This window comes from Larus michahellis, chromosome Z (genome assembly GCF_964199755.1).
Source record: "Larus michahellis chromosome Z, bLarMic1.1, whole genome shotgun sequence".
In the NCBI taxonomy this organism is placed as follows: Eukaryota; Metazoa; Chordata; class Aves; order Charadriiformes; family Laridae; genus Larus; species Larus michahellis.
In genome coordinates, this window is record NC_133930.1 from 64,439,779 (window position 1) to 64,467,067 (window position 27,289).

General features: G+C 40.5%; 1 protein-coding gene across 3 annotated transcripts in view; it reads right to left on the minus strand.

Moving 5' to 3' along the window:
* EPB41L4A (erythrocyte membrane protein band 4.1 like 4A) overlaps positions 1-27,289 on the minus strand; it is a 132,577-nt gene that overhangs the window by 74,716 nt on the left and 30,572 nt on the right. For all 3 annotated transcript variants that reach the window (XM_074570353.1, XM_074570350.1, XM_074570352.1), the window contains one exon: positions 4,886-4,990. In XM_074570353.1, the coding sequence (XP_074426454.1) occupies positions 4,886-4,990 (105 nt within the window). The remainder of the gene's footprint in view (positions 1-4,885; positions 4,991-27,289) is intronic.

Sequence of the window (27,289 nt, forward strand, 5' to 3'; positions counted from 1 at the left end):
GCTTCCTCACAGCAAGGGAGAAAACACACATCTACGCTAGACAGTGGATGCACGGTAGGGAGACAGAGCGTTGCCCATCTCACCTTAGCTCCATACCTCGGAGCACCACACGCATCTTCGGGCAGCACCGCACCTGAACTAACCAGGGCTGGAGAAATTATCTTGGCTGCGATGCTGAATTAACATGGTGATACGGCTTTCTGTATTTGTATTTCCCCCCTTGGAGCCCAGAGAGAATATCAGTACGCTGTACTTTGTGAACGTAACAGCTCAGATTAGCATTATATCAGATAAGGAAAGAAGGATATCTGCATCACAGCCTGTTGGACAATGCAGACGTGCCTTCTGCAGCTTCAGCTTAAGCAGGTTTAGCGCGAGAGCTTGGTTAAGGATGGGGAGGGGGCAACCTGACCAATGTGAGACTGTAAAGTGCAAAAAAAATTGCACTTGTAAAGTGTAAAAAAAAAATAAATAATTTCTTATCAGCAGACCTTTAAAATGTTTTTGGTTGCCTAGTTTTCTGCTAGCTTTCTGCAATAAGGGAGTTTCAAAATCTTTTTTGTAAGAGAAGCTCTAATAGCATGACTCTTTCAGCACGCTTTTGTGATTTGACAAGGCAATGCCTTTGGGCTTCAAGAGCACCCTTCCCCTCATCAAATTCTGCTCAGCTTTTCCTGAGATACTACGCGTTAAAATTGCCATTTCCATTCTCTCTTTTGTGTGCCTCAAGAAAACACTGGCCTCCTGCCAGAACAGTAATTAGCGTGACTATCCTACGGCACACGGGAGATGCCACAAAGGCAACAGCGAAGGGACAATGTGGGGAGCGCCCGGGAGCTGCAGCACAGTGGGAGCCCTGCGTGAGAGGGGCCGGGGACCTGCATGGTCCTCCCAACACCAACCTGCCTCGCCTTTGGCCCCTCCTCCACTAAAGGAGAGGTACATTGCTGCACTGCTTTTTTTTCCCCAAATACTAAAGCGATGAGAGAGTAAAAGGCAGGACAGATTTTCCTAAACCACCATCAGCTTCTGCAACACAGATTCTGGGGATCATGTCTCGCCTGGAAATACCAGATGGGGCTCAGCGTCCTGCATTTCTGGCTGATGAGGCGGAAGACCAAAATGCCCTGTCAACCAGGACCCAGCTGACCATAAGCATAAAGACGGCATCTGGTCTCAGCTTAGCCTAACCCGAGTGTCAGCAGTGTGTGCAGCGATGCAAAAGGCTCAGGTGAATGGCTAATGACGAGGCACAGCCAGAGATTCAGTGTCACTCAGAGAAAACGGGCCTTCCTGTTAAAGTATTTGCACCAAAAAAGGTACTCATGTACTACGTCAAAAGGTACTCATGTACTCATGTACTATGTACCCCTTATACTGGCCATTCTTAAGAACTTGCAAGATTTCACTAAAAATAGCAAGCTAGCAGCAATTGTCATAAAATTGTCATGTACTACTTACTCATGCACCACGTACTTTGTGAACCAAAGCACTCAGAGGCTAGGAAACACCACTGACAACCTATAGCGTTAGTTCAACCCATCTGCTTATTCTGGCGTAGTTTTCTATTACCAGATCATTAATTAATTATTACATTTTGTATTTTAAAAAATTATTAAAAGGTACTTTTTATTTTCCCTAAGGAGTCCTACCTTGTTCAGAGAACAAGATAGATAAAGCTTACATACTCCATGGAGAAAGTGTTCTGGCAACCCCTAACCTTCAAGAATTTGATTTTGCAGATTAAATACTGTTCTTCTAACATGGAGAGTTCAGGGGAACCTGGAATGTCAATCAAGAGAAATTTGTGTAATACGACCCAATTACTCCCTTAGAGACAGCGTCATCCAATTTATACTTTACCCTACTGTTGATGGTCTTCCCAGCGTCATCAAGTTCTGTCAATCTGTTTGCTGCATCCAGCTATTCTCTCTCACTTGCTAATTAGTTTGTTAGCTGTTCACGAAGAGACTGTTTTAATGTTATGCGCTCGTGTGCTGCACAGCACAGTGAAACTCTGTTCACTGATTAGAGCCCTACTGGTACTACTAAAATAATTATTATACCACCCACATAAGAGGTAGCACACCAACACAGCACTTAAAAGACCACCTGGAAGTGCTGAGGCATGCAAAAGTAATGGGGAAAATAACTAAACAGGTTATTTCAAACCCTTAATAAAAAATATTTCTTTCATGACTGGGTTATGTTCTCTAAAATACAGTTTTGTCCACCCTGCTTTATTCATTATTCAGTTAAATATATAGTATGACAAAAAAATTGACAGAGGAATACTAGAATATCCCCCACCACAAGCAATGTATTAATAGGCAGACAAACCTCCAAACACATTTTTCCATCTGAGACTAACTCAGGAGCATGGTTTCAAAACTAATTAGCAAGGTAACCTTTTTCCCCTTCCCTTAGGAAATCTACTGTGGCCAATCCAAAACACAGCCAATCCAAAATTCAAATCTAGGCTTCTTGCCAGCCTTTACAGGACTAATTCCCACAACAGCCCAGAGAGTTCTGGCCATATTCAGCACATAACTGAGTGTGTGTTTACAGCTAAAGCACAAGGTGTTGTTTGTTGCATGGCAGCTTTCCCCTTATACTGGCCATTCTTAAGAACTTGCAAGATTTCACTAAAAATAGCAAGCTAGCAGCAATTGTCATAAAAACACATAAAACTGAACACAGTAGCACAGGTTTACTCATTCATGAACTTTCCAGATAAAACAATGAACTTTTAATTACGCAATACGCAGACCAACAACAGCAACAGGCATTTTCACAATATTTTGCTATGACACAGCCCAGGTGCAAAGCCTGCAGCAGAAACGCTGGGTTCGGTCACTGTGGCAGCACCTACACGGTAGGGCAGGTGCACTCCTCAACGTGGCCCACCGTTGTTGTGGTCCCTCCTTGTTTTACCTCCTGGCTGCTTCCCAGCGGCATGTCCGGACAGAGCTGATTCGTGCACTGCTCTCCCACACACCTGGGATTTCCCTGCAAAGAAAACCCGCAGGCGGGGGGAGACACACAGGGAACGGGAATGCTTGCCCACCAGCGCAGAAGCCAGGCAAGAAACATGGGCCAGTAGAGCTCCATGCAGAGAGAGGCTGGAGCACCATGTCCGTGACAGTGCAAACTGTATCCCCACGGCACGACCGGTGTTGGTGCAAAGAGCAGGCAAACACCGGGAAGTGGGATGAACGCCTTCCTAATCCCATGGGAGAAAATCGAGAAGCACGGTGGCTTCCTGACCTTGGGCTGGCCAAGGAATAAAGATAAAGGCCAACATTAAATTTACACCACTAGAGCGTCACGCAAGGGAAAAGGGCAAAAAGGCTGTATTTTTGTTTGGAAAAGATGAGTTAATGGGGTTATGGCCTACGTACAGCTCATGCACGCTGCCATAATACAAAATGCACTGGTATCATACCATCAAACCATCTAGGCTGTTAGGAGGATGCTTCCTTATATATGCCTTTATGTGTTAAGCCCTTCACAGAACAGATGTAATCTTCTCTTACTTTCATAATGCCATATACATCATTAAATACATGGTGTGTATGCCTCTGGAAATGTTCTCAGTAATAGCCATTTCTATTTTATTTGCCTCTACAGGAAAAAGCTAAACACTTTTGAGAGCAAAAAAATACACTCACACCTCAATTTCCTCAGGAAATCAAAAATACTATTTTTAACAGTCTACCTTTAGTTCACAGCTGAATCTGACTTTCATCTCCAAGGAATGAAACTTGGTTAGAAGCTTATCAAGCAACTGAACTCATACATGTCTAGACTACGGCACAGAATTAAAGATATACTGAGTACAGCAGTCTGTAGCTCTCATCAGCAACCAATGATCTTCTGCCAATACTGTTCTGACTTCAGCCTCTACATGTTCAAATTCTGCTATAAACAGAAGAAATTGGCAAATATTTAGCTAGTTCAATAACTTACTATTATTTTTAGATGACACATGACATCTCTTTAGGCCAGGGTCTTGTGCAGTACACTCTCAGCACAGAACAGTGACTTGAAAAGCGTAACTGCTTGACGTAATTTAACCACAGGCCAGGCATTATTCCCTTTATAAAATTCAGGTAATATGAAGACCACCTGCTGAGCATCCCCTGCTCCTCACCTCTGACTGCAATAACCCTGCACAGGCTATTTGGGGCCGGGGGGGGAGGTACTACAGACAGTGCTGCCCCCAGCCACTGCCTGCTTTGGCTGGAACATCTCAGCCTTAGTTTCGATTTTCTTGCCTATTTAGGACTGTAATCTCCTGGTGGAAAAAGCTCTCAGAGGTCTGGTGAGCCCCTGCCAAGAAGTCTCAAGAGAGCACAGGCTCAAGGACACAGAGATGGCTCAGGTGGAGCAAAAATGTCTTTGCCAACACCCTGACTCCTGGGGTGGACGGGCAGCCACCACGCCAACCACACCATAGGCTCCGAAACAGGCGTTCAGCAAGCGGCCCAAGTGAGGCAGTCTGTGACACGCTCAGGGACGCCACTTCCCAGACACCACAGGGCCAAGGGAAGCAGACAGCATAGTACACCAAGCACTGGCCTCAGGGCACGGTATTAAAAGGGAAAAATATTAATTCTACTTTCATACTATAATTTTGTACTACTCATACTTCCTTCATTTAGTTTTCAACAACATTTTGCATTTGATTCTGTTCCTATCTAAGACATTAAAGGCTATCCCAAGACTTTAACATAAAGGAACACAAATAAATTATTACTGGAAACCTGAGCCAGGAAATGGTGAAAGTTAGTGAAATTATGACCACCTAATGCTCCACAGGCAAATGGCACAAACAGGGTAAATTTTACATATGGAAAATCCAATCTGCCATGCTTTTACTCACCGTTTGATGACTTCGGTCACAGTAGCGCAGTCCAAAGTAATCTATCTCCACTAGGTTTAAGTGACGAAATACGTAGCCCAGGACAACCGACCCTTTCGTTGACTTCTGTGGGAAAGAATTTACAGAGCCTATTCACAAAGATGCTCTGCCTTTGTCAGCTATGTGCAGTGGCATTCATGCATTCAGTTAGCTTTGTTAAGAAAAAAAAAAAAAAAAAAAGAGGCAGTTCCCAGTGCTTTTAACAAAAAATTCAGCTGGACAGAAGAAAATATTTTATCCTCATACATGTTTAATCAATCATTCTGTAAATACCATTAAGTAGCTGACAGGTCAACAGTTACAAAATACAAAACAAACAAAAAAAACACCTCTCAAGTGTACTTGCATAAGCACGATGCTAGTGAACCTAGCATATTTGTAGAAAATTTCTGTTCTCTGATTAAAATTCTAATCCCCATGATTTATGGTAATTCAAAAATCATACTCTTCTGCTCAGCATGGGCCTGTCACTCAAACTCTGACAATAAAGATCAGGAGGCAAAACTTTGCCCTTAAAATCTAAATTACACATCATTAGCTGCTCTGTTACTACTCTTTGTAAAGAAGTTTAGGTTTTATTTGTTTTCTTTTAAAATACTTTTCATGGTAGAAGTGGGAACCATCCAACACCCTGAATTGAAATAATCCTGTTGTTTTCTTGAATGCTACTTCATTAAGGGTCTACGCCAGTATTTGCAAACAATGCTGGGACAATATTGCAAACAACATCGTACTGTTGAGAATGCATTACAAAAAGCTCACTTCCACCTGAATGCCTCTTATTTGTCGGTTCGCCTGGCAGCCAACAACAAACAGACCAGGAAGACTGAGAATAATTACACAGAATGATCCCCCCTCAGAATCAATTAGAGCCTTTGACTATTATGGTCCTAAATTCCACAAGAAAATATGGACATAACTCATAATTAGGTTTTGGTTAACTGCTTCATATTGTATAAACTGCCAGGCTGTAGTAAAATCACTGGAGAGAAAAGAAACAGGAGGAGGAAGCTGTGGGATGTTGTTTGTGCTAACTCACTTTTTAGGCTACGAACCAATAATTTCAAAATTAAAATGGCAAATAACGTTGACTAAAAAATCACTTAAGTTCGCTTTGCTGGTGAAGTATCAATCACATAACGACAGTGAAGACGCATCTGTGGTTTTTTTCAGCAGGTGCATTTGGTCAGGGTTTGCACCTAGTCACATGGGCAGGGCCAATACAACAATTTCAGACGGCCACGCACACTCTAAGCAAGCCATGACAAGGTGAACATCTCTGGTAGGCTGGGAATTGTGTATCCATGCCACTCACCAGATTTACTATACATGTGCTTAAACCAGGAGATGTTCTTGAAAGGTTCTCAGTGTTTAACAGTCTAAAGTCATCGTACAGGTTGCTGACACTAAGGAACTGAAATGACACATTCCCTCAGCATGTACAGTGAGACTTAATGATCAGCCACCAAAAAGATAACAATTTGGGGGAAAACATGATTAAGGTAAGCAGAAATGCACTAAATCTCATTTTAGCATTTTGGATAAAGCAGAGCAATACAGTGATTTTATCCTCAGATTCCTCAACAAGAATCTGAGCTTGGGTTGTAAGAATGATGCGAGACAAGAATCTCTTAGGTATGGAGTCACCATCAGGAGCACTACAGCAAAAAGACAGAAAGAAAACAAAAAAACCCACACCTTTAAAAAAAATATTAAAAAATACAGGTTAAATTATTAGACAGCAGGGATTCAACCCTGAAGCGGTAATTGTCCTGCCACGTTTTATCTTTAAATCCGTTGTTATTCAAAGAAGCAAGAGAGATGTCCCGCTAAAAAGCACATAGTTATCTCATCATACCTCATATAGGGCAAACTACCTACACCATTAGAACTGTGTCCATTAGCACTTAAACAGTACAACAATGTCTTGGGAACCTAGGACTGGACAGGCATCTCCAGAAACAGACATGGGAAAAGCTCAAAATAAACGAGCAGCCCTGACTCCAAATTAGCCGCATGGATAAATGATGGCGACACTTCCAACTGGGTACTAAATGTTGTAAGAATGTTATATAGACAGAAGGAGCTCCACCATCAGCTGCTCAGAGCCACAGGGTTTTGACACAGCTAACCAAAACATGGCTAGTAAACCGTTGCAGAAGGCATAAAAAGGGCTGCCTGCACCCTGGCTTACAGGGGACATGGAGCGGGGCCCACTGAAGGCACAGCTGAGCTCCTGGGATCAGCAAAGCTCAAATCTGTTTGCTTTCAATGAGCTTTCCGCTCTTTGTCTGACCAATAACGTTATTCATAGTGTCAGTTAGTTTTATTAGCAGAACTAAGAAATAGTAATCCAGCGGCAAAGATGGAGCTGTCAGTTTTCCATTCAGGCATCTTACCATAATACTACACGTTCCTGGGAGTAATCAACGATAATAACATAACAAAGAAGCTTAAGTCTTATAGGACTTTAACTTACATAACTCTGTGCCAGTTTAGGATTCAGCTAGCCTTCTTGGCTAGAAGTCGTCTTCTTCGGTCAGCTAAGGATTGCAATGTGGTCTACATAAATGGTCTTTGAGTCAGCTTTCCTCCCGTGGAGGCTAAAGCTAGCATGTTATCCCTAAGAAAAACGCACGTTTCACACACGGTTTGGCTGAAATTAAAGACTGCTTTCCTTTCAGAGATAAATGGTAACAATGCATAAAAAGCTTTTTAACTGCTTTTTACTTACATTGCTAGGCTAAGAGAAAACACAAATGCCCATTAATTTCTTCTCTTGACACAGCTTAGTTAACACGTCTGTCGTTGCAGGTCCAGCTGTGGGGAAAGGCTGAGCAAAACCACCCAATTTACAATGGCTGGGGTTTCTCCACCTCTACAGCAGCAAGATGCCTAAGACTTTGGCTCTCCTCAGCCAAAACAAGACTGTGTGCAGTAGTCTCCGTATTCCTTCTTGCCAGTCCCTCTCACATCCCTCAGCAATGCCCGTAGGTACACAAGGCAGCGCTTTGCAAGGGTACTGCCAGGATGAGAGCAGAGCCAGCAGGTATCCTCGCACCCCTCTAACCTCACCTTTCCTAACCCCAGATTTTCCCAGCACCGAGGAGCACCCTTCAGGTAAAACACTGACCCTTGCTGAAACCACTGCAACCTCATTTTCCATTAAAGCTCTCATTTTAAACCATGTGATTTCAGGGTTTCATGCAAGTAAATTGCCTCTTCAGGTGGAGTTAAGAAAAAGTTTTGCTGATGAATCCCTAAGTATCTACTTCTCAGTCCTGAAATACATTTTTACGGCATCAGAAGAAAGTTTTGCAGACTAAGAAAAGGCATCTTATTTCACCTGATAAAATTATGGCAAAACTCAGCAAACCCGCAAACTGAAACTATCAAAAATGTTAACAAAAGATGTTAACAGGATTACAGTCACATCATATGGCATTGCAAAAATTACATAATCTGTCTTGCATTAAGCTCAGACTTGCTAGAGGCTTGCATTCTTAGGGGTAAACCCAAGTATATTTGAAAATATCATCAGCAACGCTTTCAAGAGAGAACAAAGAATTGTTCGAATGAGTCATAACATCTTGCTTTACATGTTAGCACCGTGGCTTCATAAACCAGAAAGGCAGGTTTCTACTGGCTGAAGAAAATGACAGCCAGAACATTCAGGAGAGACCTGATTTAATTGTATTTTTTCAATCAAAAAGAAATTGTTCTTTTAAAATCGGTACATGCAGTACTACATTTTGACATACATTACTGTATATTTAGTCACCAGGCATTCTTATCTTCCACACCGCTCATTGCTTTTTAGCTCCAGTGAGGTTTTTCTAGTTGGATATTTTTTAATTTTCTCTTTTGTATTGTACGCAGCAGTGCAGGCCGAATCATATCCATAATCAATGTTAACTGAATTTAAGGACAAAGCAAGACATACAGCAATGTCTGCCTCAGTAGGATGTTAGTCTGTCTCTTGAAAGAAAAGTGGTGCAGGTAGTGAAGCCTCTTTTTATTAAAAACAAAATAAAAAACACATTGTTTCTTTTCGTTCAGGCATCCATCATGAAACCTTCCTCCTGAAAGTAATTAAATCCACAGACTCTACCTCTTACACTCTCATAAATGCTAAGGAAGATGCTGATGAATTCATGAGCCTTTGCTCAAAAAAAGGGCTTAAAACTCTGGCTGCCTTTTGAGATGCTTCCCACCACCACGACCACTGTTAGAGTCCTTTGGAAAGTCACACCTGATGCTGAATTAGTTATTCTGCTTGTATACTGGCAGGAGATAGCGATACAGAACAAGAGCGGAAGGTTTCTAATGCTGAAGGGAGTTTATATTAGAGTATGGAAAATCAAGGAGGATGCTGTAGGGGACAACAAACAATCACGCCGAGACATTCAGAAACACCTGCGTAACAAACACCCCCACATTTCCCTGTCAAGTCCAGGGCTGCTAACGAGCCCACCGAGTGGGAAGCGCATTTGATCGGCAACCTGTGTGACAGACAGCATCTCGTGCCCACACCGTCCCTGCACAAGGTGCTCCGCTCATGCTGGCGACGGAGGGTGGGCACCGGCACCTTCCCCGACGGTGGGAAAGGGCAGGGCAGAGAACGAGCACAACTCTTGACACATGTGTGAGCACTGACCAGACAGACAGCATCAGCATGCTGATGCAGACATGCTCCAGACAGTAAACTTTACACAGCATTTTCAGAGACCAAACAGCAGGATTTTGCCCTAAGTAAAGGCTACTGAGGAGACAGGAAAATTATGCACAAAAGCAGTGCACAGCCACGCAACTGAGGGTGAGCATTCCTGGCAAATATGTAACAGAAAAAGGTGTCTCCAAACAGTGCTTTCTCGCTGTTCTTTGCCCATTTTTCCCCTTTACCTCAAGCTCAGAAGAGACCAGACACCACTGCAGTTTTCCATCACCTTCCATCTATAAAAGCAGCAAGGCACAAGACTCTAAAATCAAAGTCCTTGGTGCTCATTACCCACACAGAGCAAGCACCCCTTTTCGCCAAGGCAGTCAACCAGCCAGGCCTCAATTTGCCCGCTGCATGTTCCAGCAGAGAAAAATCTTTAAATTAACAATGCTAAATATTTACAAATATTCACCTAGATAAAACAGCTTGACCTTAATTTGCACAAGGCATGTCCAAACACACAAGAATTTACATTAGTAAATAACTAATCACATAACACAAGTAAATACTTTCAGAAACTGACGGTTTAACACAGGCAAATGTAATACCACCGTCTGCCCTAAGTATGGAACATACAAATGTGCCATCCAAACCGTACTAATGCATCCCTCCCTGTCTCTTTGTCCTTCACTGACAGCAGACATGACAACCTGTTTTCAGAGTTTTTTTCTGAGAACTCACAAATTTATGGATACATGCACAGTCCTCCCCAAGAACTCGACGCAGCACCCGATCTGTCCGTTGGATGTAACCTACAGCACTGACTTTTAAGTGCTGTATGTTAGGATGCCTGCAGACTTCATTTTGTTTTTACTAATGGCCAATCTAATGCATTCCAGTTAGAAAATGCTATTCTAGAAAAATGTCCGAAGGCGCCTCTTATTTGTCTGGTTTTGCAACTAGTGTATCTGTCCCAAATTTAGAAATACCTTTAAAAATCCACTTAGGGGTCAAGTCCTTAAAAGAGAGGAAGACTCCTAAGAGCAGGGTCTCCAGTTAGTCAAACCTCCAGAAGCGCCTCAGCAGAGTTTTCTCCTGTCAGAGTAAAGAGGATGCACTTACATTTGGCACACTCATTCCAAAAAAAGGAAGCATCCCATGTCTTCTAGTTCATTTTCTTGACATAGTTTCTGCAAAACCTTTTTCTGTTCATTGAAGCCTTCCTTGAAATCTTTCTCATACAAATTTGTTCCAATTTTAAAAAATGTATTTTTTCATGTTGCTTATTTTGTCTTGTATTGAAATACATCTGTTCTGAAGCACTTGCAATATCCATTTTTTACCTTTTCTGTTGTTTTGCCTTATTTATTTATTTTGCCCTATTTCTTTTATTTCTTATGTTTTACTGGAGCAATATTTCTAAGGTTGCTTCTCTCAATGTGTATACAAAATAAAAATTGCAGAATAAATACAAAGGTATCATCCTTTCATTTTAATCATCTAGTTCTGTTGTGTTTGGTTCTGTTCCACATCTTTGATAGACTTTGTGATTTCTGCCTATGTGCAAAAGGGAAGCACTCAAGTAGCAAAGCCTTCTAACTTTCCTAACTTTTCCTATAGTCATTGGTCTAAACACTTCTTTTAAATTAGCGTGCATTTTTATGAAGCACATAAAGCTCATTATGCACAGCAGTTTTAGAGCACCAGAACTTATAATTTAAGTATGTCATGTGCTTTGGTTAAGTGTTTTAAGTGCAGGACTAGCGGCAGAATATCAGTAAAAAGCTAAATACTAAAAGGCTTTCAGAAAGAGAAAATGTTAAAAATTAAAGAGGAGACACTCATTCTGTCAAAGTGTTTCAGGATTTTACTGCTACTTCAGCTGTTACAGAGAGCAGTAATACAGTAATACGGTTACAGTCTTGTTATAAGAAGTTGGCTCAAAGTTTTAGTAGAATGGTGGGGGTGTTTTATGTTGGATTGTTTGGGGATTTTTTTTAGGAGCAAGAAGAATAGAAAGAAGAAAAGATTAGTATACATCTTGTTAATCCTTTGGTTTGCCATTTCTTTCATTCAGAATGAATAGCTGTACTGCCAGACCTGAGCACACCTGCAAAAGCTTGTTTGTACGCAGCACCACAAGACCAACCAAACAGCAAACCACCTTCTCACACTCCCTCTCCTCAAGCAAGGCCCAAACCTGGTGTCCTGCTCAGCACTTGCTCCTGGCCCTGGTGACACTGTTAACCCCTTGACCATATTTTCCTTCAATATGACTTGTTAAGTGTAAATGGCCTCCTCCTCTGTTTCTTATTTCTGCTCCTCTCCGGCTTTCAGCTGTGTCATCCCACTTTCTTTTTGTTCGTTTGTTTTCCCTCTAGCTGACACTTTCTTTCTCTAAGCTCTGGTCTAAGCTCTTTTCAAACCTCTGGTCACGGAGTCGGAAACTTATGATGGTAATTCCCAAATAAATTCTCCATTTGTTCTTTAACCTTTTTTTCCACTCCACTCGTTGAAGAGTAAGGGCTACAAAAGAATAACAAAGAAGTTTAAATCTGTGTCTTCAAGTCAATTCACATCTTACAGCCCTCTATTGAGCTCCGTTCAAAAAACCTTATTGCAAAATTTCTCATATTTTGCTTCTTCAAAAGCAAAGGTGTTAATATCAGACTTAGTTTATGATTTGATTCCGTTAACCGAACTGTCTCATTATCATTCAGTCAAGAGATCGAAGAGAAAAAGTTACCAGAGAAACAGCGGAATCTTTCTCAGTTGCAAAATTATGGAACAGACAAAGAGAGAATTCATTTCTTGAAAGGACAGAGGCTCCTTTTCTTTCTGGCTCTGACGTAGGTGACACGGGGAAAGAAGAGAGTGGGAAATAGAAGGAAAAAAAAAAAAGAGTCTCTCCATTAAACGAGCCTTTCAGATCACACATATCTTTGGCTCTTTTGCATCTTTCCCTCTGCGAGATGCACATCCCGGTGATGCAGAGCTGAGCTTTCCATGCGTGAGCTTCTGGAGGCCGCTCGGGCTGGGTGTGAAGCAGAGCTGTCCTCAGGAGGTGGGGTGTGACAGAAGAAAGAGACCAAGGATGCTCCGAGCTTTGCTCTGTGGAAACGTCCAAAGCCCACCGCCTATGCGCTTGCAGGGCTTCGGGTGTTGCCTGGGCTTGGAGCAAGAGTGGGTTTCCGCACTGTCCTTTGGGGAGGAATCGCAGAGCCCCGCTGCTTTTGCTGCTGGGGGGGTTTGCCCGCGGCGGGCTGTGGCACGGTGCAGGGGGGTGAAACGGAGCAGCTGGGGAGTTGCGCTCAGCCCAAGGCTGGGACGCGAGCTCTCGTCTTCCACCACGCACCCGTGAGAGCCCTGCTCGACCAGGGAGATGCTCACAGCTGCCGAGAGGAAAGGGCCTCCTCCCGTCTCGCAGCTTGGCAGCTTTGGTGGGTCCAAAGGGATGCGTCGCCTTCCATATTCATAGGGAATTATTTAAAATAGATCTGTGAGAGTGCAGGAGAAGTGCGTGCATTATAAATTCGCAAATACTTCTCTTCTGCCTTGCCAGGTACTTGTGGTCTATTGCTGGAGCATCCCTAATCGCACAGAGCCCCTGCCTGCCAAGGAAACATCACGGTATTTTTCATTTACTGCTCTCCTACAGGCTAGTCAAGCTATTTCTTTCCACCTGTCAATTGCAAACTGGATATTTTGGTACTGGATTCAATTGAGTCTAAACTGCAACCAATCGACAACCTTTTTATATATAAACTTGTAGTTCATATATAAGTGCTTATTTTCAGTTTAAGATTCACCTGTCTTTAAGCATATTTTCATTGAAACACATACTGTCCTTTTACAGTCTATGTAATGATGATTTGCCACATTCCCAAAAAGCTTGTCCAAAATGTATCATTTTAATTATTTAAGAGCTTTGAGTTTGATAGAGTTTGTTATTTTGACTGACACTAGAAAATTACTTACTCCTGCAATGTTCACTGAATGCAAAAGGATACACTTGTTATCCTAAAAAATGTACATACATTTTCTGTACAGCTTTGATAACTCGATTGCCACGATGCTTCCCATAAAACCAATTTGATTCTACTGGAAACTTAAATTCTCATTAAAGTTTCTCATAATAACCATCTGGAATTTTATTTGAAAAAAAAAAATAAGGATTAAAATGTTTAAAAAAGCCTTCCTTTTTTTTTTTTTTTTTTTTTAAATAGACATTCCTCATGAGAGCTACACTGGGAGTCTTTTTGTTCTAGAAGTATTTTTATAGATCTGCTCATTAGCAAACCACGCACACACACACACAAAAAAAAAAAAAAAACACAAAAAAACAGTCAACATGTTTGCACCAGGACAGGAATAACTTATCCATTAGCAGGCTGTAATGGCTGGTAATGGGGAACTCTATACACCTGCTTTCTCTCCTGCCCCTTCTAGAGTTTCCGGCTGTCCCGAAGAGCTGATATCCAGTGCCACACACTGCACGGGGTCACATTACCATTCTGCTGGTACTGGGCTGCATTCAACTTTAACAACCTTGACTGAAAAAAAAAAAAGAAAAAAGAAAAAAAAAAAGCCTCCTCCATGGGAAAAGAAGGACTCTAACAGACCCGCAGCAGCAGAGGGGGGTGAGAAGGACATATCTGTCACAGTTCCTCACTGCTCTTCGCCCTCCAACTAGCGCTGCCTGCCCCCTCATCCCCACGCTCGCAGCAAGGGTGCCTCATTCAGCTGTCACTCAGTCCCTGACTCATTCAGCTGCCAATCAGTTCCCAAATTGCTGCAGATTTCAGCCCCGCATCTTCAGATAAACCAAAATCTAAGCCAGGGTTGGGGTTTCTCTTGGGTTGTTTTTTTTTGAAGAATGATATTCCTGCACATAAACAAACCTGCAAGGCAAGAGCCAAGTTCAAATAACACCACACAAAATGAAAATTTAAAGCATTAAAGCAACCTGCAAACTGCTAATTCAGCCTCTTGCATGTATGTACTGTGTCAGTGTTACCATCAGTTGTTTCCCCCTTCAACTCACATAGGACTATCGCCCTGTCCTTGGCATCATTCCTTATCCCGGTCTGACAGCCCTGACCTCCTAAATTAGACCTACCTACCATGTCAGGGTGGGTTTTTTTTCCCTTTTTTCTCTAACTACTTCCCAGTTCCTTGTCCTATCCTACTACTTCTTTCCAGATAGCACCCTCCACACTCATACTGCCTTGCCACATACATTGCTGCTTCCCTCAACCCGTCATCCCCACTGGTTCACGCATATTCCTTGAACTCCCTGTGCCCTGAATCACAGGCCCTTCCTCCCTCCTCTACTTTCATCCTTCTCCAACCTGCTTCTTCACACCCTTCTCCTGCCAGTTTGGCCCTTGTCCCCATGGGAATGAAGTCAGGAAATTTCTCCACTGTGTTGTGTTGTGGGACAGGTAATGCGGAAACACATCTGACAGCTCCAGATGCAGGAATTTGGCTTCAGTTCTGCTGCCCAAACTCAAGCACCAGAAACAGCAGTTACACCAATGAGGCGGTGGCAACTGGGACCTGATAGGGACAGTAAGAGACAGCATCCTTACAGGATTTAACTGACAAAGTTTGAGGAAATCTCTCCTGAGAGAGATATTTCAGCATCACAAATGGGCTTATTGCGGGCATATCTTTAAAAGAACAGGGAACAACACATCTCTGGCATGGTGACCACACTGACAGCAATTATCGAGTCTTTGCTTCAAGGGTTCCTCAGACAAAAGTTGTCTGGGTTTCTTTTTCTTTGACAGACACTTCTTTCTTGCTTTGCTCTTGGAAATAACTCAACTGTTTTGAACAAAACTTTGTGAAATAACATAACTCATGACAGAGTTCAAAACTTTATGATTAGCAAACCTGCAAACAGACCAAACAACTTCAGTGGTCGTAACAATCCTCTCCCTAGCACTTCCATTCAGGAAGATCCCACAAGCTTTTCAGACTGAATTTATAGCGCTTTCCTCAGAGATTTTATTTAAAAGTCCATATTATCCTGAACTAGTTCGTGGGCATTGAGCTGTAGTGATAACCCAGCTTTATTCCTCTGAAAAAGTAATGCACAAAATATTTCATGTTATTTTAAGGGAAACTGAGGCACATTTTAGCCAGTTCTTTTTTTCCCTGTGACCTCCATTCCTTCCCCCTTTCAGTAATTAAACCTTTGAAGTGGTAACTTAATGTTAATCCCAGCGATTCAGACAAGGACACTACTTTATCACTGCTTAGTCTTCATTTGTTCCCTACAATAATTAGTATCTTTTGAAGTGCCTTTATATGCTATGAGAAAATGGGTATACTTAAGAACACAATTTTGCATGTTCACGTACAAGAACAGTAGGTAACTGTTCAGCCAGTCAACATTCAATAGCTACTTCCCCATCAATACTAAATCTTTGTTGAAAGTTTATAGCATGTAACACTATAGACAGCCTTCTGAAAAATCTTTCTATTGACCTATAAAAATTTCAGATATACCAGCTTTGATTATGTATAGAAAATAAGATTTCATATGCAGTGTATATCTTTAAAGATCATCCAGAATTATTTTTCTAAAACTGCATGTATGACCTGTCATGATTAACTTGTAAACTGATCAATAAAAATAAAATTACCATAACCTCTTTATTTTTAATAAATGTCTAACATAATGAGGTTATTGGATATGGGAATTTTTAACATGAAGATACAAACCAAAGAACTACTATACCTTGGCTTTGAAAGCTACTCCTACAAAACATTTTTGTTCTTTGATATGGAACCTACAAGAAACTAAACCTCTTATACATGGTATAATATGATATGTATGATATACAGATATATGATATATATTGATATATATTGGTGGATGCCTACCTGTGCTAATGAAAATACTCCACATACAGAAGAAACAAAAATAAGACAAAACCCTTACTTAATCAGTACTACTGTAATACATCTCCACGAAGGAGAATATAAAGAGATTATATACATGTGCAATATTGGATTAATTTTTTCGCTCCCAGCCGATAGGCAGATTAGGGATAACCATAGCATAAAGACCTATACACAAATATGGCACACAGAATTTTGCAAAACTAGACCCTTCTTTCTCTACATTTAGCACAAAACTAACAAATATATCTGTTCATAAACAAAAGTGTTCACAGAGATGTGAGCAGTTAACCCCTCAATGCTCATTGTCTAAATATTGTGACTCTAATGAAAAATGCATCCTTGCAGCATCTTCAGTATCAGACTCAAGAGGTTAATTAAGAAAATGCCTCAGGCATGCTATGCTTTGCTAATGTGGGTGGCTATCTGCTGTGCTCCATGGGTCTGCTCACACATCTCAGGCAAGAAGGAAAACAGTGCTTAAAACAACTTTCTGAATACAGACATGAAATCACAAACATTTTTCACATTAGAAAAAAATGTTGATTAATACCAGAAGACAAAAAGTCTGCTTAGAATCGAGTGGTGATGTGAAAATAACTCATTAGGCTTTTTCACTCAGAGGGAATTATAACAGTTAAGAGTGAAAACCTGATCCTGTTTAAATCAGTACGAATTTTATTACTGACTTTTGAGGCAGAGGATTTTAGATTAATGTTAAAAACAAGATTTCAAGCCTTCAAGCCTAAACTCCACATAAGGCCAACAACTGCTCACGTTGGATCTACTGGAGTCATGAGCTTAATAACCTTTGTTTGGACCCAAGCAGTAAACAGCTCCCAGCTCCTGCCCAATAATCAACAGAGTAAAAACTGACGATTGTAATCAAAGCAAAATAAACCAGAAAACTGAAGACTGATTGGAAAAACTTCTCTGTTTAAAACACAAACTTGCAGGCAAGCCACTAGTGTATTGTCAGAAGTCTACATCAGAGTATCTTCAGTTCTGTTGCACTTGTACCCTGCCATGGAGCGCTAGATAAACCTCAGATGATCATGCTTTAAAGTGAAATAATTTAAAGTAGTGGAGATGCCTAGTGAACTTCCTTCACTGCAGGCATATCACAACATGTTCTGCAGACTAGACTGTTAAATTTCAAACAGAAAATCACTACTTTCATTTTTAGCTTGCTTGAAACGTACGTGGTTACATCCATTTTTTGAAGACAAAACGATTCAACTCTGATCTGTGTTGAATACAAGACTTTTGGCAGCATTACTTTTGTTTACATTAAATATAGCTTACTGCGTGATTTGGACGTGATCCTATTCACATGGAAATCCAAAGGCAAAAAAAACCCCTTTTGTTTGAAGACAGGAGGCTCAAATCCTTCAGTTTTGATCTGACTGGTTGAGGATAAAATAATATGGTTTACTTAAGAGAAAAACTAGCAGCATATTCAGCAGGACCAAATAAAGTAATAGCCCGTAGGTTGCCCCTTGCATTTTAGTTAAAAGGCACCATTCCTCTAAGTTTTTAAGGTGTGCCACTTCACGTGGACCTCAACTCATCACTTTGGCAATGGGCTAGTAAATTAGATATGCCCAGGTAGTGCTTCTTGAAGTGCTATTACAAAGTTGGGGACGCTCATATTCCAGAATGAAATATTACTAAGCACCCTTCCTTATGAAATACAGATTTTTAATTTTTGTGTAATTTTTTTCTTACTTACAAAACTTCTCTGCTGACAATAACCACAACAGGACTGTTACATGAGACAATACCCAAAATCAGAATTTTAGAATATATTTCTCTATCAATGTACACGGTTACAATGTATACCTAAAATTATTTCTAAATAACTGTATTTGTTTAAAAATACTGATGCTTTTCAGCCAGAGTAAGATCTGAAAATTCATCCCATGTAACTAATAAAAGGAGGACAGACAGTAAAACCGTGAGCAGACTGTCTTCCCACCGAAAGGTGCAGTCCTACATGAGTCAAAACCTCCCAGGTGGGTATCAGAAAAAATTTTCTACCATAAAAGTCTAAACTAAACATTTTATTTCTTAACAGGTGTTAGCCCACTATCCACCTCCATCACAATATTCAGTCCACCACTATTTTTCCCAGGATCTGCTCTCAGGCCACCGTGACATACCACAATGCCTCATCCACAAAAAAGGACCAAGGCACTCACTCACTCACTCGGCTGCCCTGTGAACTCTATCTTGCAATTTTGCACAATACAAATGCCCACAAGACAAATATCCTCAAGGACAATCTCACTCAGATTGCCAGTTGTAACAAATCTAGACACTGCTCACCCAGATGCTGAAGGTGCCACACATCCCCTTCCCTGTGCTGAGGAGATGATGGATGCCAGCTTACGCAGCTGCTCCTACTCTGCCGAGCTGCTCTTGGGAGCATAACTCACCCGATTCCAATGAAAATAAACCAGGCTAGCACAGATCTCTCAGTTAAACTGTACAAGTCTAATGGATTTTGACTTACCATAGCCTGATGATGTCTCTGTCAGAAACCTGCTGGGAATTTTAGGCTATAGGTATGTAATCAGCACCAAAATGAGTAAGTCCCTCAAATGCGTTACACTGTGGTAGTGGTCAGTTACCCCAGCCACCGCACAGGCCTCCAAGTCACTTGGTATATCCAGTTATGCAAAACAGATGAGATTTTAACAGCATGTTGGCCAACTCCTAGACACAGTTATGCTGCTAAAAAGCAAGGCTTACATCTAGCTTCGTTCTGGGAGGAATACAACACTATGCCAGTGATGTACATGTCATTCATCCAGTTATTAAGGAGTTCATTACCTAATGTCAGGGCTTGGACACTTGTAAGGCCAAGCCTGGACCTGCTGCCATGCAATATCTCACAACAGGCAGTGATTGCTCTCTTTCATGGATGAGTGGACAACACTATCCCAGTACCTTCCCCATATTCTAATGTAAATTTCAAAAACAAACCAAAAAAAATCATTGACAGAAGGATAATCAAAGATCACCCAGGTTAACTAACAAAACATGGAAACTACACAAGTTGGACACGGAAGGTTTGCCCACACTCAGACATTCTCTCAGAACAAAGAAGTTCTCACATTTTTACATTCAAACTGTTCGCATCTACACACATTAGAGTTGTCTGTAGGCTTTTATAAACTCAGCTATTACCTTGCTGTCAATCCCTACCACGAGAGCAAAAACGCCTCCTGGGAACACTGTGAAGAAAGCCGGCACAGACACCATGCTTTGAAGACATTATCAAAGCCTGAAATAAGCTGTTGACATTTCCTCCAGAAAGGGAATTGATGGATTTGGAGGTGTCACGTTTTGGCACAGAGGCAACACAGTATGATAATCAAGCGCAGACAATGGAAAGCAAGTAAAATAAGAGGAAGCATCACCCCCACTCGCACAGCTACACTGAGAACAGTCCATCCAGGCTGCTGTACTCAGAAACAAAGAAACACATTTTGCTCAATTCAGAGCTGCTGGTTGTGACAACTTCACATTTTTGAGGCAGAAATAACATTTGACTCTCCTGTCTTGCTAAACGAAGGGAACTCATCTGTTGTCCTGTTCAGAGCTGCAATAACTCAAACAATATCAGAGCTTTCAGCTTAGGTAGGGCAACATTATCACTCAGGCCAAATGATTTGATTAACCATAAGGTTTTGAGATGAGAGGGGCAGTTTCTCATCACTATATACTTCAGGTAATGCTTTAACATATGCCCTCTATATCGCTCTGCTTTAATCTGTTATTACAGGATTAAACCTTGGTATTAGAAAAACAATTAGCAAGAACAAAAACATTGCATGTTCTTGCGGAAACTGGAGTACACCTCATATTAAAGGTAAGACAGCAAGAGTATGTTAATATTCAAAGGCTGAGATGTTTGCACATTTGTATTTACTTCCTTTTGTCCACATGTATTTTTAGTATAATTATTAAAGCTGATCTCCTAGGAAAGCCTTCTCTGGACTTCTTCCCTCGGTACTTCAGTAAGAATCAAAATTTTTTCCATTGCTCACCTCCCCATTTACAGGCATGATCATTCATCCTTTCTGTAGTAAGAAACAAAATGCTACTCCCCAAAACATTTATTTGCGTATTCACTGGCCCCTTCTTATTTTTTGGCATCAATCCACTTAAGTCACCAGACTTGAGCTATGTCAGAAGAGAATTCAGCTTTTTCTTCCTAGACATAATATCATCACACAATACCAAGATCCAAGTAGCTAAAATATGTTAATTACACAAATTATACTAAGGAAGTCTGCACTTCAAATATACACCAGTGAACCTTACATTCATTATGCAACAGCTTCTCTCACATTAGGAAAAAAAAAAATATATATATATACATATATACACACTCCTGGTCATGAAACCCATTTTCAAGTTCACTCCTTAAGGACCATAAATGCGTTGCCACAGATTAACTGAAAAATGGCAAAAGAAAAATCCCCATCTGTTTAATATTAGTAGTGCAACGAGTCCTTGAGGAGTCAAGACTTTCCAGTGTCTTCAGCTGATACAGATCAGAATAGCTTCAGTTAGGTCCACAGGGCAATCAATCCACAACACCTGAAAACACCCAATGTTCAAACAACTGTTACAAAGCAGTTGGCTGTGCTGTTCCCCGGTGACAAATCTAAAGGAAGTGTTTGAATAGTTGAAATGCACAGCTGTTGAAAAGTCAAAAACATTGTCGGTATACCAAACAGCAGAGTATTGGAAGCCTCGCCCTGCTCTTTTATACAGCGTTTGCTCTCGGCTCTGTCATGAAGGAGAAAAGGTATATAACTCCACTGTCAAAAACAAGTGGCATAACTAGCCTTCAAAATATTTCACTGTTTGACAAGCCGACTGGTGACACAGCCGTTCTGACAGCAGACATTCAACTCACTGTGTCCTAATGCTCCATACACTGCACAAATAAGATACTACTCAAAAAAACTGTATTTCACAGAAGCGTTTAAACAGATAACATTTACCAAATTAAGCATTAATTTAAGGCCTAATGAAATTAGACTGGAAAGTCTAAAATTTCTGTTTTATGGAAAAGGCTATTTTGCTGCCAAGTTCTTCCGGTAATTTACTTGAAAAACAGATACCTCATTAAAAATAACAGGCAGAGTAGATTGCCACTAGAAGTATGAAGACAGCCAGTATTTCCCTCCAAGTCCTTTTGTAGATATAATACTTATTTTTGCCTGCCTTCATAACACAGACCCAAAATAGCTAAGATTGGCTGCAGCCAGTCTGGCATACGCACACCTCTACCATTCTGCGGGAGATTTAGGCTCATTAGTATCAGAAGTTACACATCAAAAGTCTTGGTAATTTATTATCATCATAAACTAGACAGAGATAAAAGATAGGGTTTTTTCCATGTTACATATGGGCAGGCATGAGAAAATTCATGTTTATTCCTTGCTTTGTACTGGCTGCCTAAGTTATATCACATCGATTAAGCCTCCTCTTCCGTAAAATTTGAGTTGTGAGTCTGGCCTTTCTACCATACAAAACTTAGAATGATTTTGAAGAAAACAATGCTTAAAGACGCAGAGGTAAACAGAATGCAGTAAGACACATTTTTGCTGGTTGTAGGCTCTTCTGATATACTAAGGAACCACCCTTTCCTGCTAAGAAATGATTTTCAAGAATAGAAAACACTATGTCTCACCAGTCTGAGCTTCAGTAAAATATCTGATTTGGTATCACATGAGACATTCTTAATTAAATTGGATAAAGTATAGCATAGTGGAGGAACTGTAAAACAGACAGGCTGGCTAAAGAAAATTGGCAGCAGATTTTTCATTTTTTAAAGGAACATTATCAAAACAAGTTCCTCTAAGGTTGAAGGTGGAACATACATCACTCATTACTTTTTGCATTTCTGCAGTTAACACAAATGCCGGTCTGAAATTAAGAAGTACAAAGGAAGAGGACAGACACACCTTAAAGAAAGAAAACTACCTGGAGGACAGGATCAACAGAAATGAGATTAAATTTAACTAGACAAACTTGCAAGGATATGCTCTTGACAACCAAAACCGTACATTTCCGTTACAGCTGGAACGTCACTAAGCAGAAATAAACAGGGTAGAGAGGGTAAAGGTCTATTAATCAAACGCAGCACCACTAGCACTTGTCATGAACACCCCAAGTTAGTGGTTTACAATATGGTCCAGTGCAGCTCCAGTGAAGGTGCAGGTCACCTCCTTGTCCATATTCGGCTGAAGAGCAGAGCACTGTAAAGTGTCCTGGTACCCCAGCCACACAGATTACCACACCAATGGCAACCCTTCCAGCTTTTCCACTCAACTCGGACTTTATTTTATGCTACACTAATGTTAATGTAACAGCATGGAATGTTTGCAGTCTTACAGTCATAAATTAAACAAAGCTCCTTGCTAGGTTAGAGACAAAAGGAAATGACAGTAAGTCCACCCAAGTCCTGTACAAAGATAAACTGGGAAGTTCTGCAGAGGGCCACAAAGGCGGCTAGGGGGCTGCAGCATGTGAACATCCAACATGCCAAGGAGTGTGAAGGAGAAATTGTTTGTCTACATTGCAGAGAAGAAGTCAAGGGAGGATGTAGTTACGGTAAGAAACACAGATCCAGACTCTCATCAAAGATGCGCAGTAAGAAGAGGAAATGATCGCAAGATGCAGTAAGGGAAATTCCTTACTGGAGAGTGATTAACTGCAGGAACAGGTTAGAGACAGACAAAACTCATCTGAGAAGGGTCCTAAGCAATCTGCTCTATCTTGGAAGGCAACAGGACCTCCAGAGGTTCCTTCCAACTTAATGATCCTATCGCATAACTTAACAGCTATACACTACACAACCTACAAAAGAGAGTAATGCTGCATCACTTTACTTGCATTTGGCTGAAATTAGACTTGAACAGGAATTCATGGAAATAGTAGTTTGGAGTAAGGATGCCCCTATCCCTGGCTTTAAGGGTTGTGGTAAGAAACCTCTTCCTCATTCAGAAAATACTAAAAGAAATGTGTATAACTGATGTCACTATAAACCATAGGAAAAAAAACATTGGAAACCGGTCTCCTAACAGAGTCTGTATAGACATGTAGTCAACCAGTGTTATCAGTAATTTTTTTTTTAAGTTTAAAAGCTGTACATTTATTGTTCCCAGACAATAAAATATTGTTTAGCCAAATGCTACTCTGTTTACCTTTGAAAACATATTTTGAAGGTATAAATACAAAACTGAAAAATATTTTTATTGAAGTGTGATAACATACGATTTAATTCACAGTGCACACACTCATAAAGACTACACCCTCAAAACATTTTATGTTCATTTTTACATTGCTTATGTTTATATAAAAGGAAAGCAGGAGTTCAAAAAAGTTATCCAAAGCTCTTAGATATTAACTATAACCCTTAACTACAGTGAAATATTCTAGTGTTAACAAGCAAGTCTGTTTAACTTTAAAAGCAAACACACCAAAAGATCGGTTAAACATAAAGTCAATCATACCTCTGTTTACCTTTAGCACTATTTCCAGAAATGTTACCTCTGAGGAGTTTCTAAAGAGAATAGTTAGAAAACTCTAGGCCAGCAATACTTGTCATGAGTTCCTTTCAATAATTATTAACAGAAGCCTCTTAGTTCAAGCAGCGTACTTTCAATAAATTACCGTGCTGCTAACAGGTCTACTTTGAAACAATGGCACAAGCTTCTCAGTGACCCACATAGAAGCCATTTCAAGCACAGTATGATCTGATAGCTTAGCATTAATTATAACATAGATGACTGACTTTGCAATTCTTACATTTAGTTTTGTCTTTCATGTTTTCATGCAACCAATTTAGCTATACATACATACTATGAACTCTTACTGTTGAAAAGAGAAAACTGTTTGGACAGCTTAAAACAGGGCTAGCTGTAATCACCTCTGTTGTAACAGAACAATGCTTTGCCTTTCCTCTGGGAAAGGCAATGCAACACTGAATTTGCTTACACTTACTAACTTGAGGAGGAAAGCAAACCAGTCCCAACAGAAACTGGAAATCAGTCTTCCACTCTTCAGTAATTACTGCTCATGAACTGGTAAAAATTAAGAGAGAGCCATGCAGGTATGTCAGAACTTAGCACTGAACTGTAGCTGTTAATGGTGTAGCTTCTGCCATCTATGTCACAGGAGCCAAATTTGCTATGTTGTGGAAACAGTCTGTTGATAAAGAAAAACACCTCTGTTACGTGTAACTTTAGTTAAAGGACATGACAGTTTTCTTACTATAGCTTTATAGCTCAAGCATTTCACAGCCAAACTTGTGGATACACCAACTTTTCTTCTTAAAGCTTAGATTATTCTTCATCCCTCATTTATGTATGGAAATGAGAAGGACACGACCTGAAAAATACTCAATTGAATACCAAATTCCAAGTATCTTCAACTGAATTTTTAATTTTCCTTTTTTTTTTTCCTAAGGGAGAAACAAGTGCTATCTGCCTGCAAAACTCAGGCAGACCATATAGCATCCGTGCACTTCAAAAGTCATCTCCAAAACAACACTTGAGAGTAACCTCATTACTTCTACATTTTTTAAGCCCAAATTTGTTAAAAGCTGATTGTTCTAAAGGCAGGACATGCTTCTTAGTTGTAGCAAGCAAGGTAATTTTCAAGTCCTGACTCAGCTAATAATGTGCTTGGTACCATCACAACTGTGTAAATTTAACATTTAAACTGAAAGATTCTTTCAAGCCACCGTACTCCTTCAAACTTTATACTTATATACCTTTCAGGGAACATCTCCAATACTTCTTCGTTTACTATTTTATAAAGAAAAATGTAAGAAAACATTCCGAGCTCATGTAATTTCATGGTCCAAAACACCAAGCTAATCTCCCAGGGTGAAATACTATTTCGTATCCTCTGCTCTATAGGCAGCTAGCTAACTGGTGCCTTCATCAGTTTACACCTGTACACTGGTTTAAATAGGTGCAATCAATTAGGATGTAAGACATTTATGTTAATAATGTACAAGGAAATATATTTATCTTACTTATTATATCTTTATACTTACTTATTATATCTTTATAAAGCTGTTGGAAGGAAAATAAATTAAGTCAAAAATTCAGCCCAAATCTGTGGTACTGCAGCCCCAGGCACTGTTCTGGAAAGCAATACTGAGATAATTGGACCCCACACAGATATACCAGCAAATCTTGATTTAAAGCTGTTGCATTAGGCGTTGGTCCAATTCCTCTATAAAACAGGAGAACTGCATCAGGTCTCAATCCACAAATTATGCTATGGATAAGAAGGTCGTCTGTTAGCTGAAATCACTCCATTTTCCATGGCAGGTTCCACAAAAGGAACACATTTTAAACAGGAGACCTTATTTGCAAATGTTTCAAATGGCCCAGTTTAAGATTACGGAAAACTGGCATTCACAAGGTCTATTAACATTGTTGGCTCATCCATCCCTACGATAACACGCCTAGCTACTCAGATGCTATTGTCTCGTTCAGACCTCCCAAATTCTTTGAACGCCAGCCCACAAGGTTTACGGGACAGACACATCTCAGCGGCATCTCCAGATGCAGGAGTCCTCCATGTCCTCCATCCAGATCATAAGATTAATAGGAGGCCACAGAGCTACCTTGAGGCCGCAGAACGTGCAGCAAACCTGTTGCAGGCTTGAGAAGGCCATGGCCAGGCACCAGTGCCTGCCAGTTGCCTCTGGCATGGGAAGCTGTGGAGCTGTTAACATGTGGGATTCCAGCATCCCAGCAGAGGAGTTTGTTACAAGCAGCGAAAGAGCAATTCTCACAATTAGCATGTAAAATCTGGCAGGTTTGACTTCAACCAGTCCATCCAGAAGGACAGATGAATCACTCCTTGGCCATTTTAAGTCTTTGAAATAAAAAGACACAACAGGAGGTTCCAGGACCCAGTTAACTTGTTTTTCAATTAGAAACTCTCAGCTTCTTTCAGAAAAAGATAAACATTACATAAACTCCAATCCAATTTCATTCGTAATTTGCTGACCTTTAACCAGCACAACAATACTTTAAACAGTAACAAAATCTTGACTGTGTATGAGACCAAAGCCACAATACTAGGTCTCACTCTGCTAACTCAGTCTCTAGGAGGGCATTTGAAAATATAGTCTCCACTCTGAGGTATGATATTCATGGTATTAGTTAAAGACACAAAAAGAAAACATACTGCTCTGTGGAGCATGAAACAAGTGAATTTCACAAGTACATGTATCGCAAACCTCATGGAAAGACCTGGAGATGTCTTCATGCCTGCTACTGCCTATCCATGCAGCAATAATAAAAGCAGTCTTTTTCACTATAAATTATTAGCAACTCTTTGGTAGCAGAACAGATCTCAACATATGTACTTTACTTTTAAGCCCACTGAAAAATTTGATTGTGCTAGAAAGAAGCTTCAACAGAAGACAAAAAATGGTACACAGCTGAATGGGTGACTTCTGTGTGCCCACAACTACTGTGACATTAAATAACTGGAAAAAACCCAACACTCTTCTATGGACAGACTAATGAAACAGACAGAGGACATACTCTTTACAGCCCACCATGATGCATATGTGCCTGTTAATTTAAATACAGTAAATAAAGTCACAGTGACGAAGTAAGCCTATGTGGGGTACGGAATTACAGAAGAAGAAAACAAAAACTTGAAAAGCAAGTCCCCCTTAGTTGAGCAAATATGTCAACATTCAAGATGTTATAAAATAAATACAAATACCCCATCCA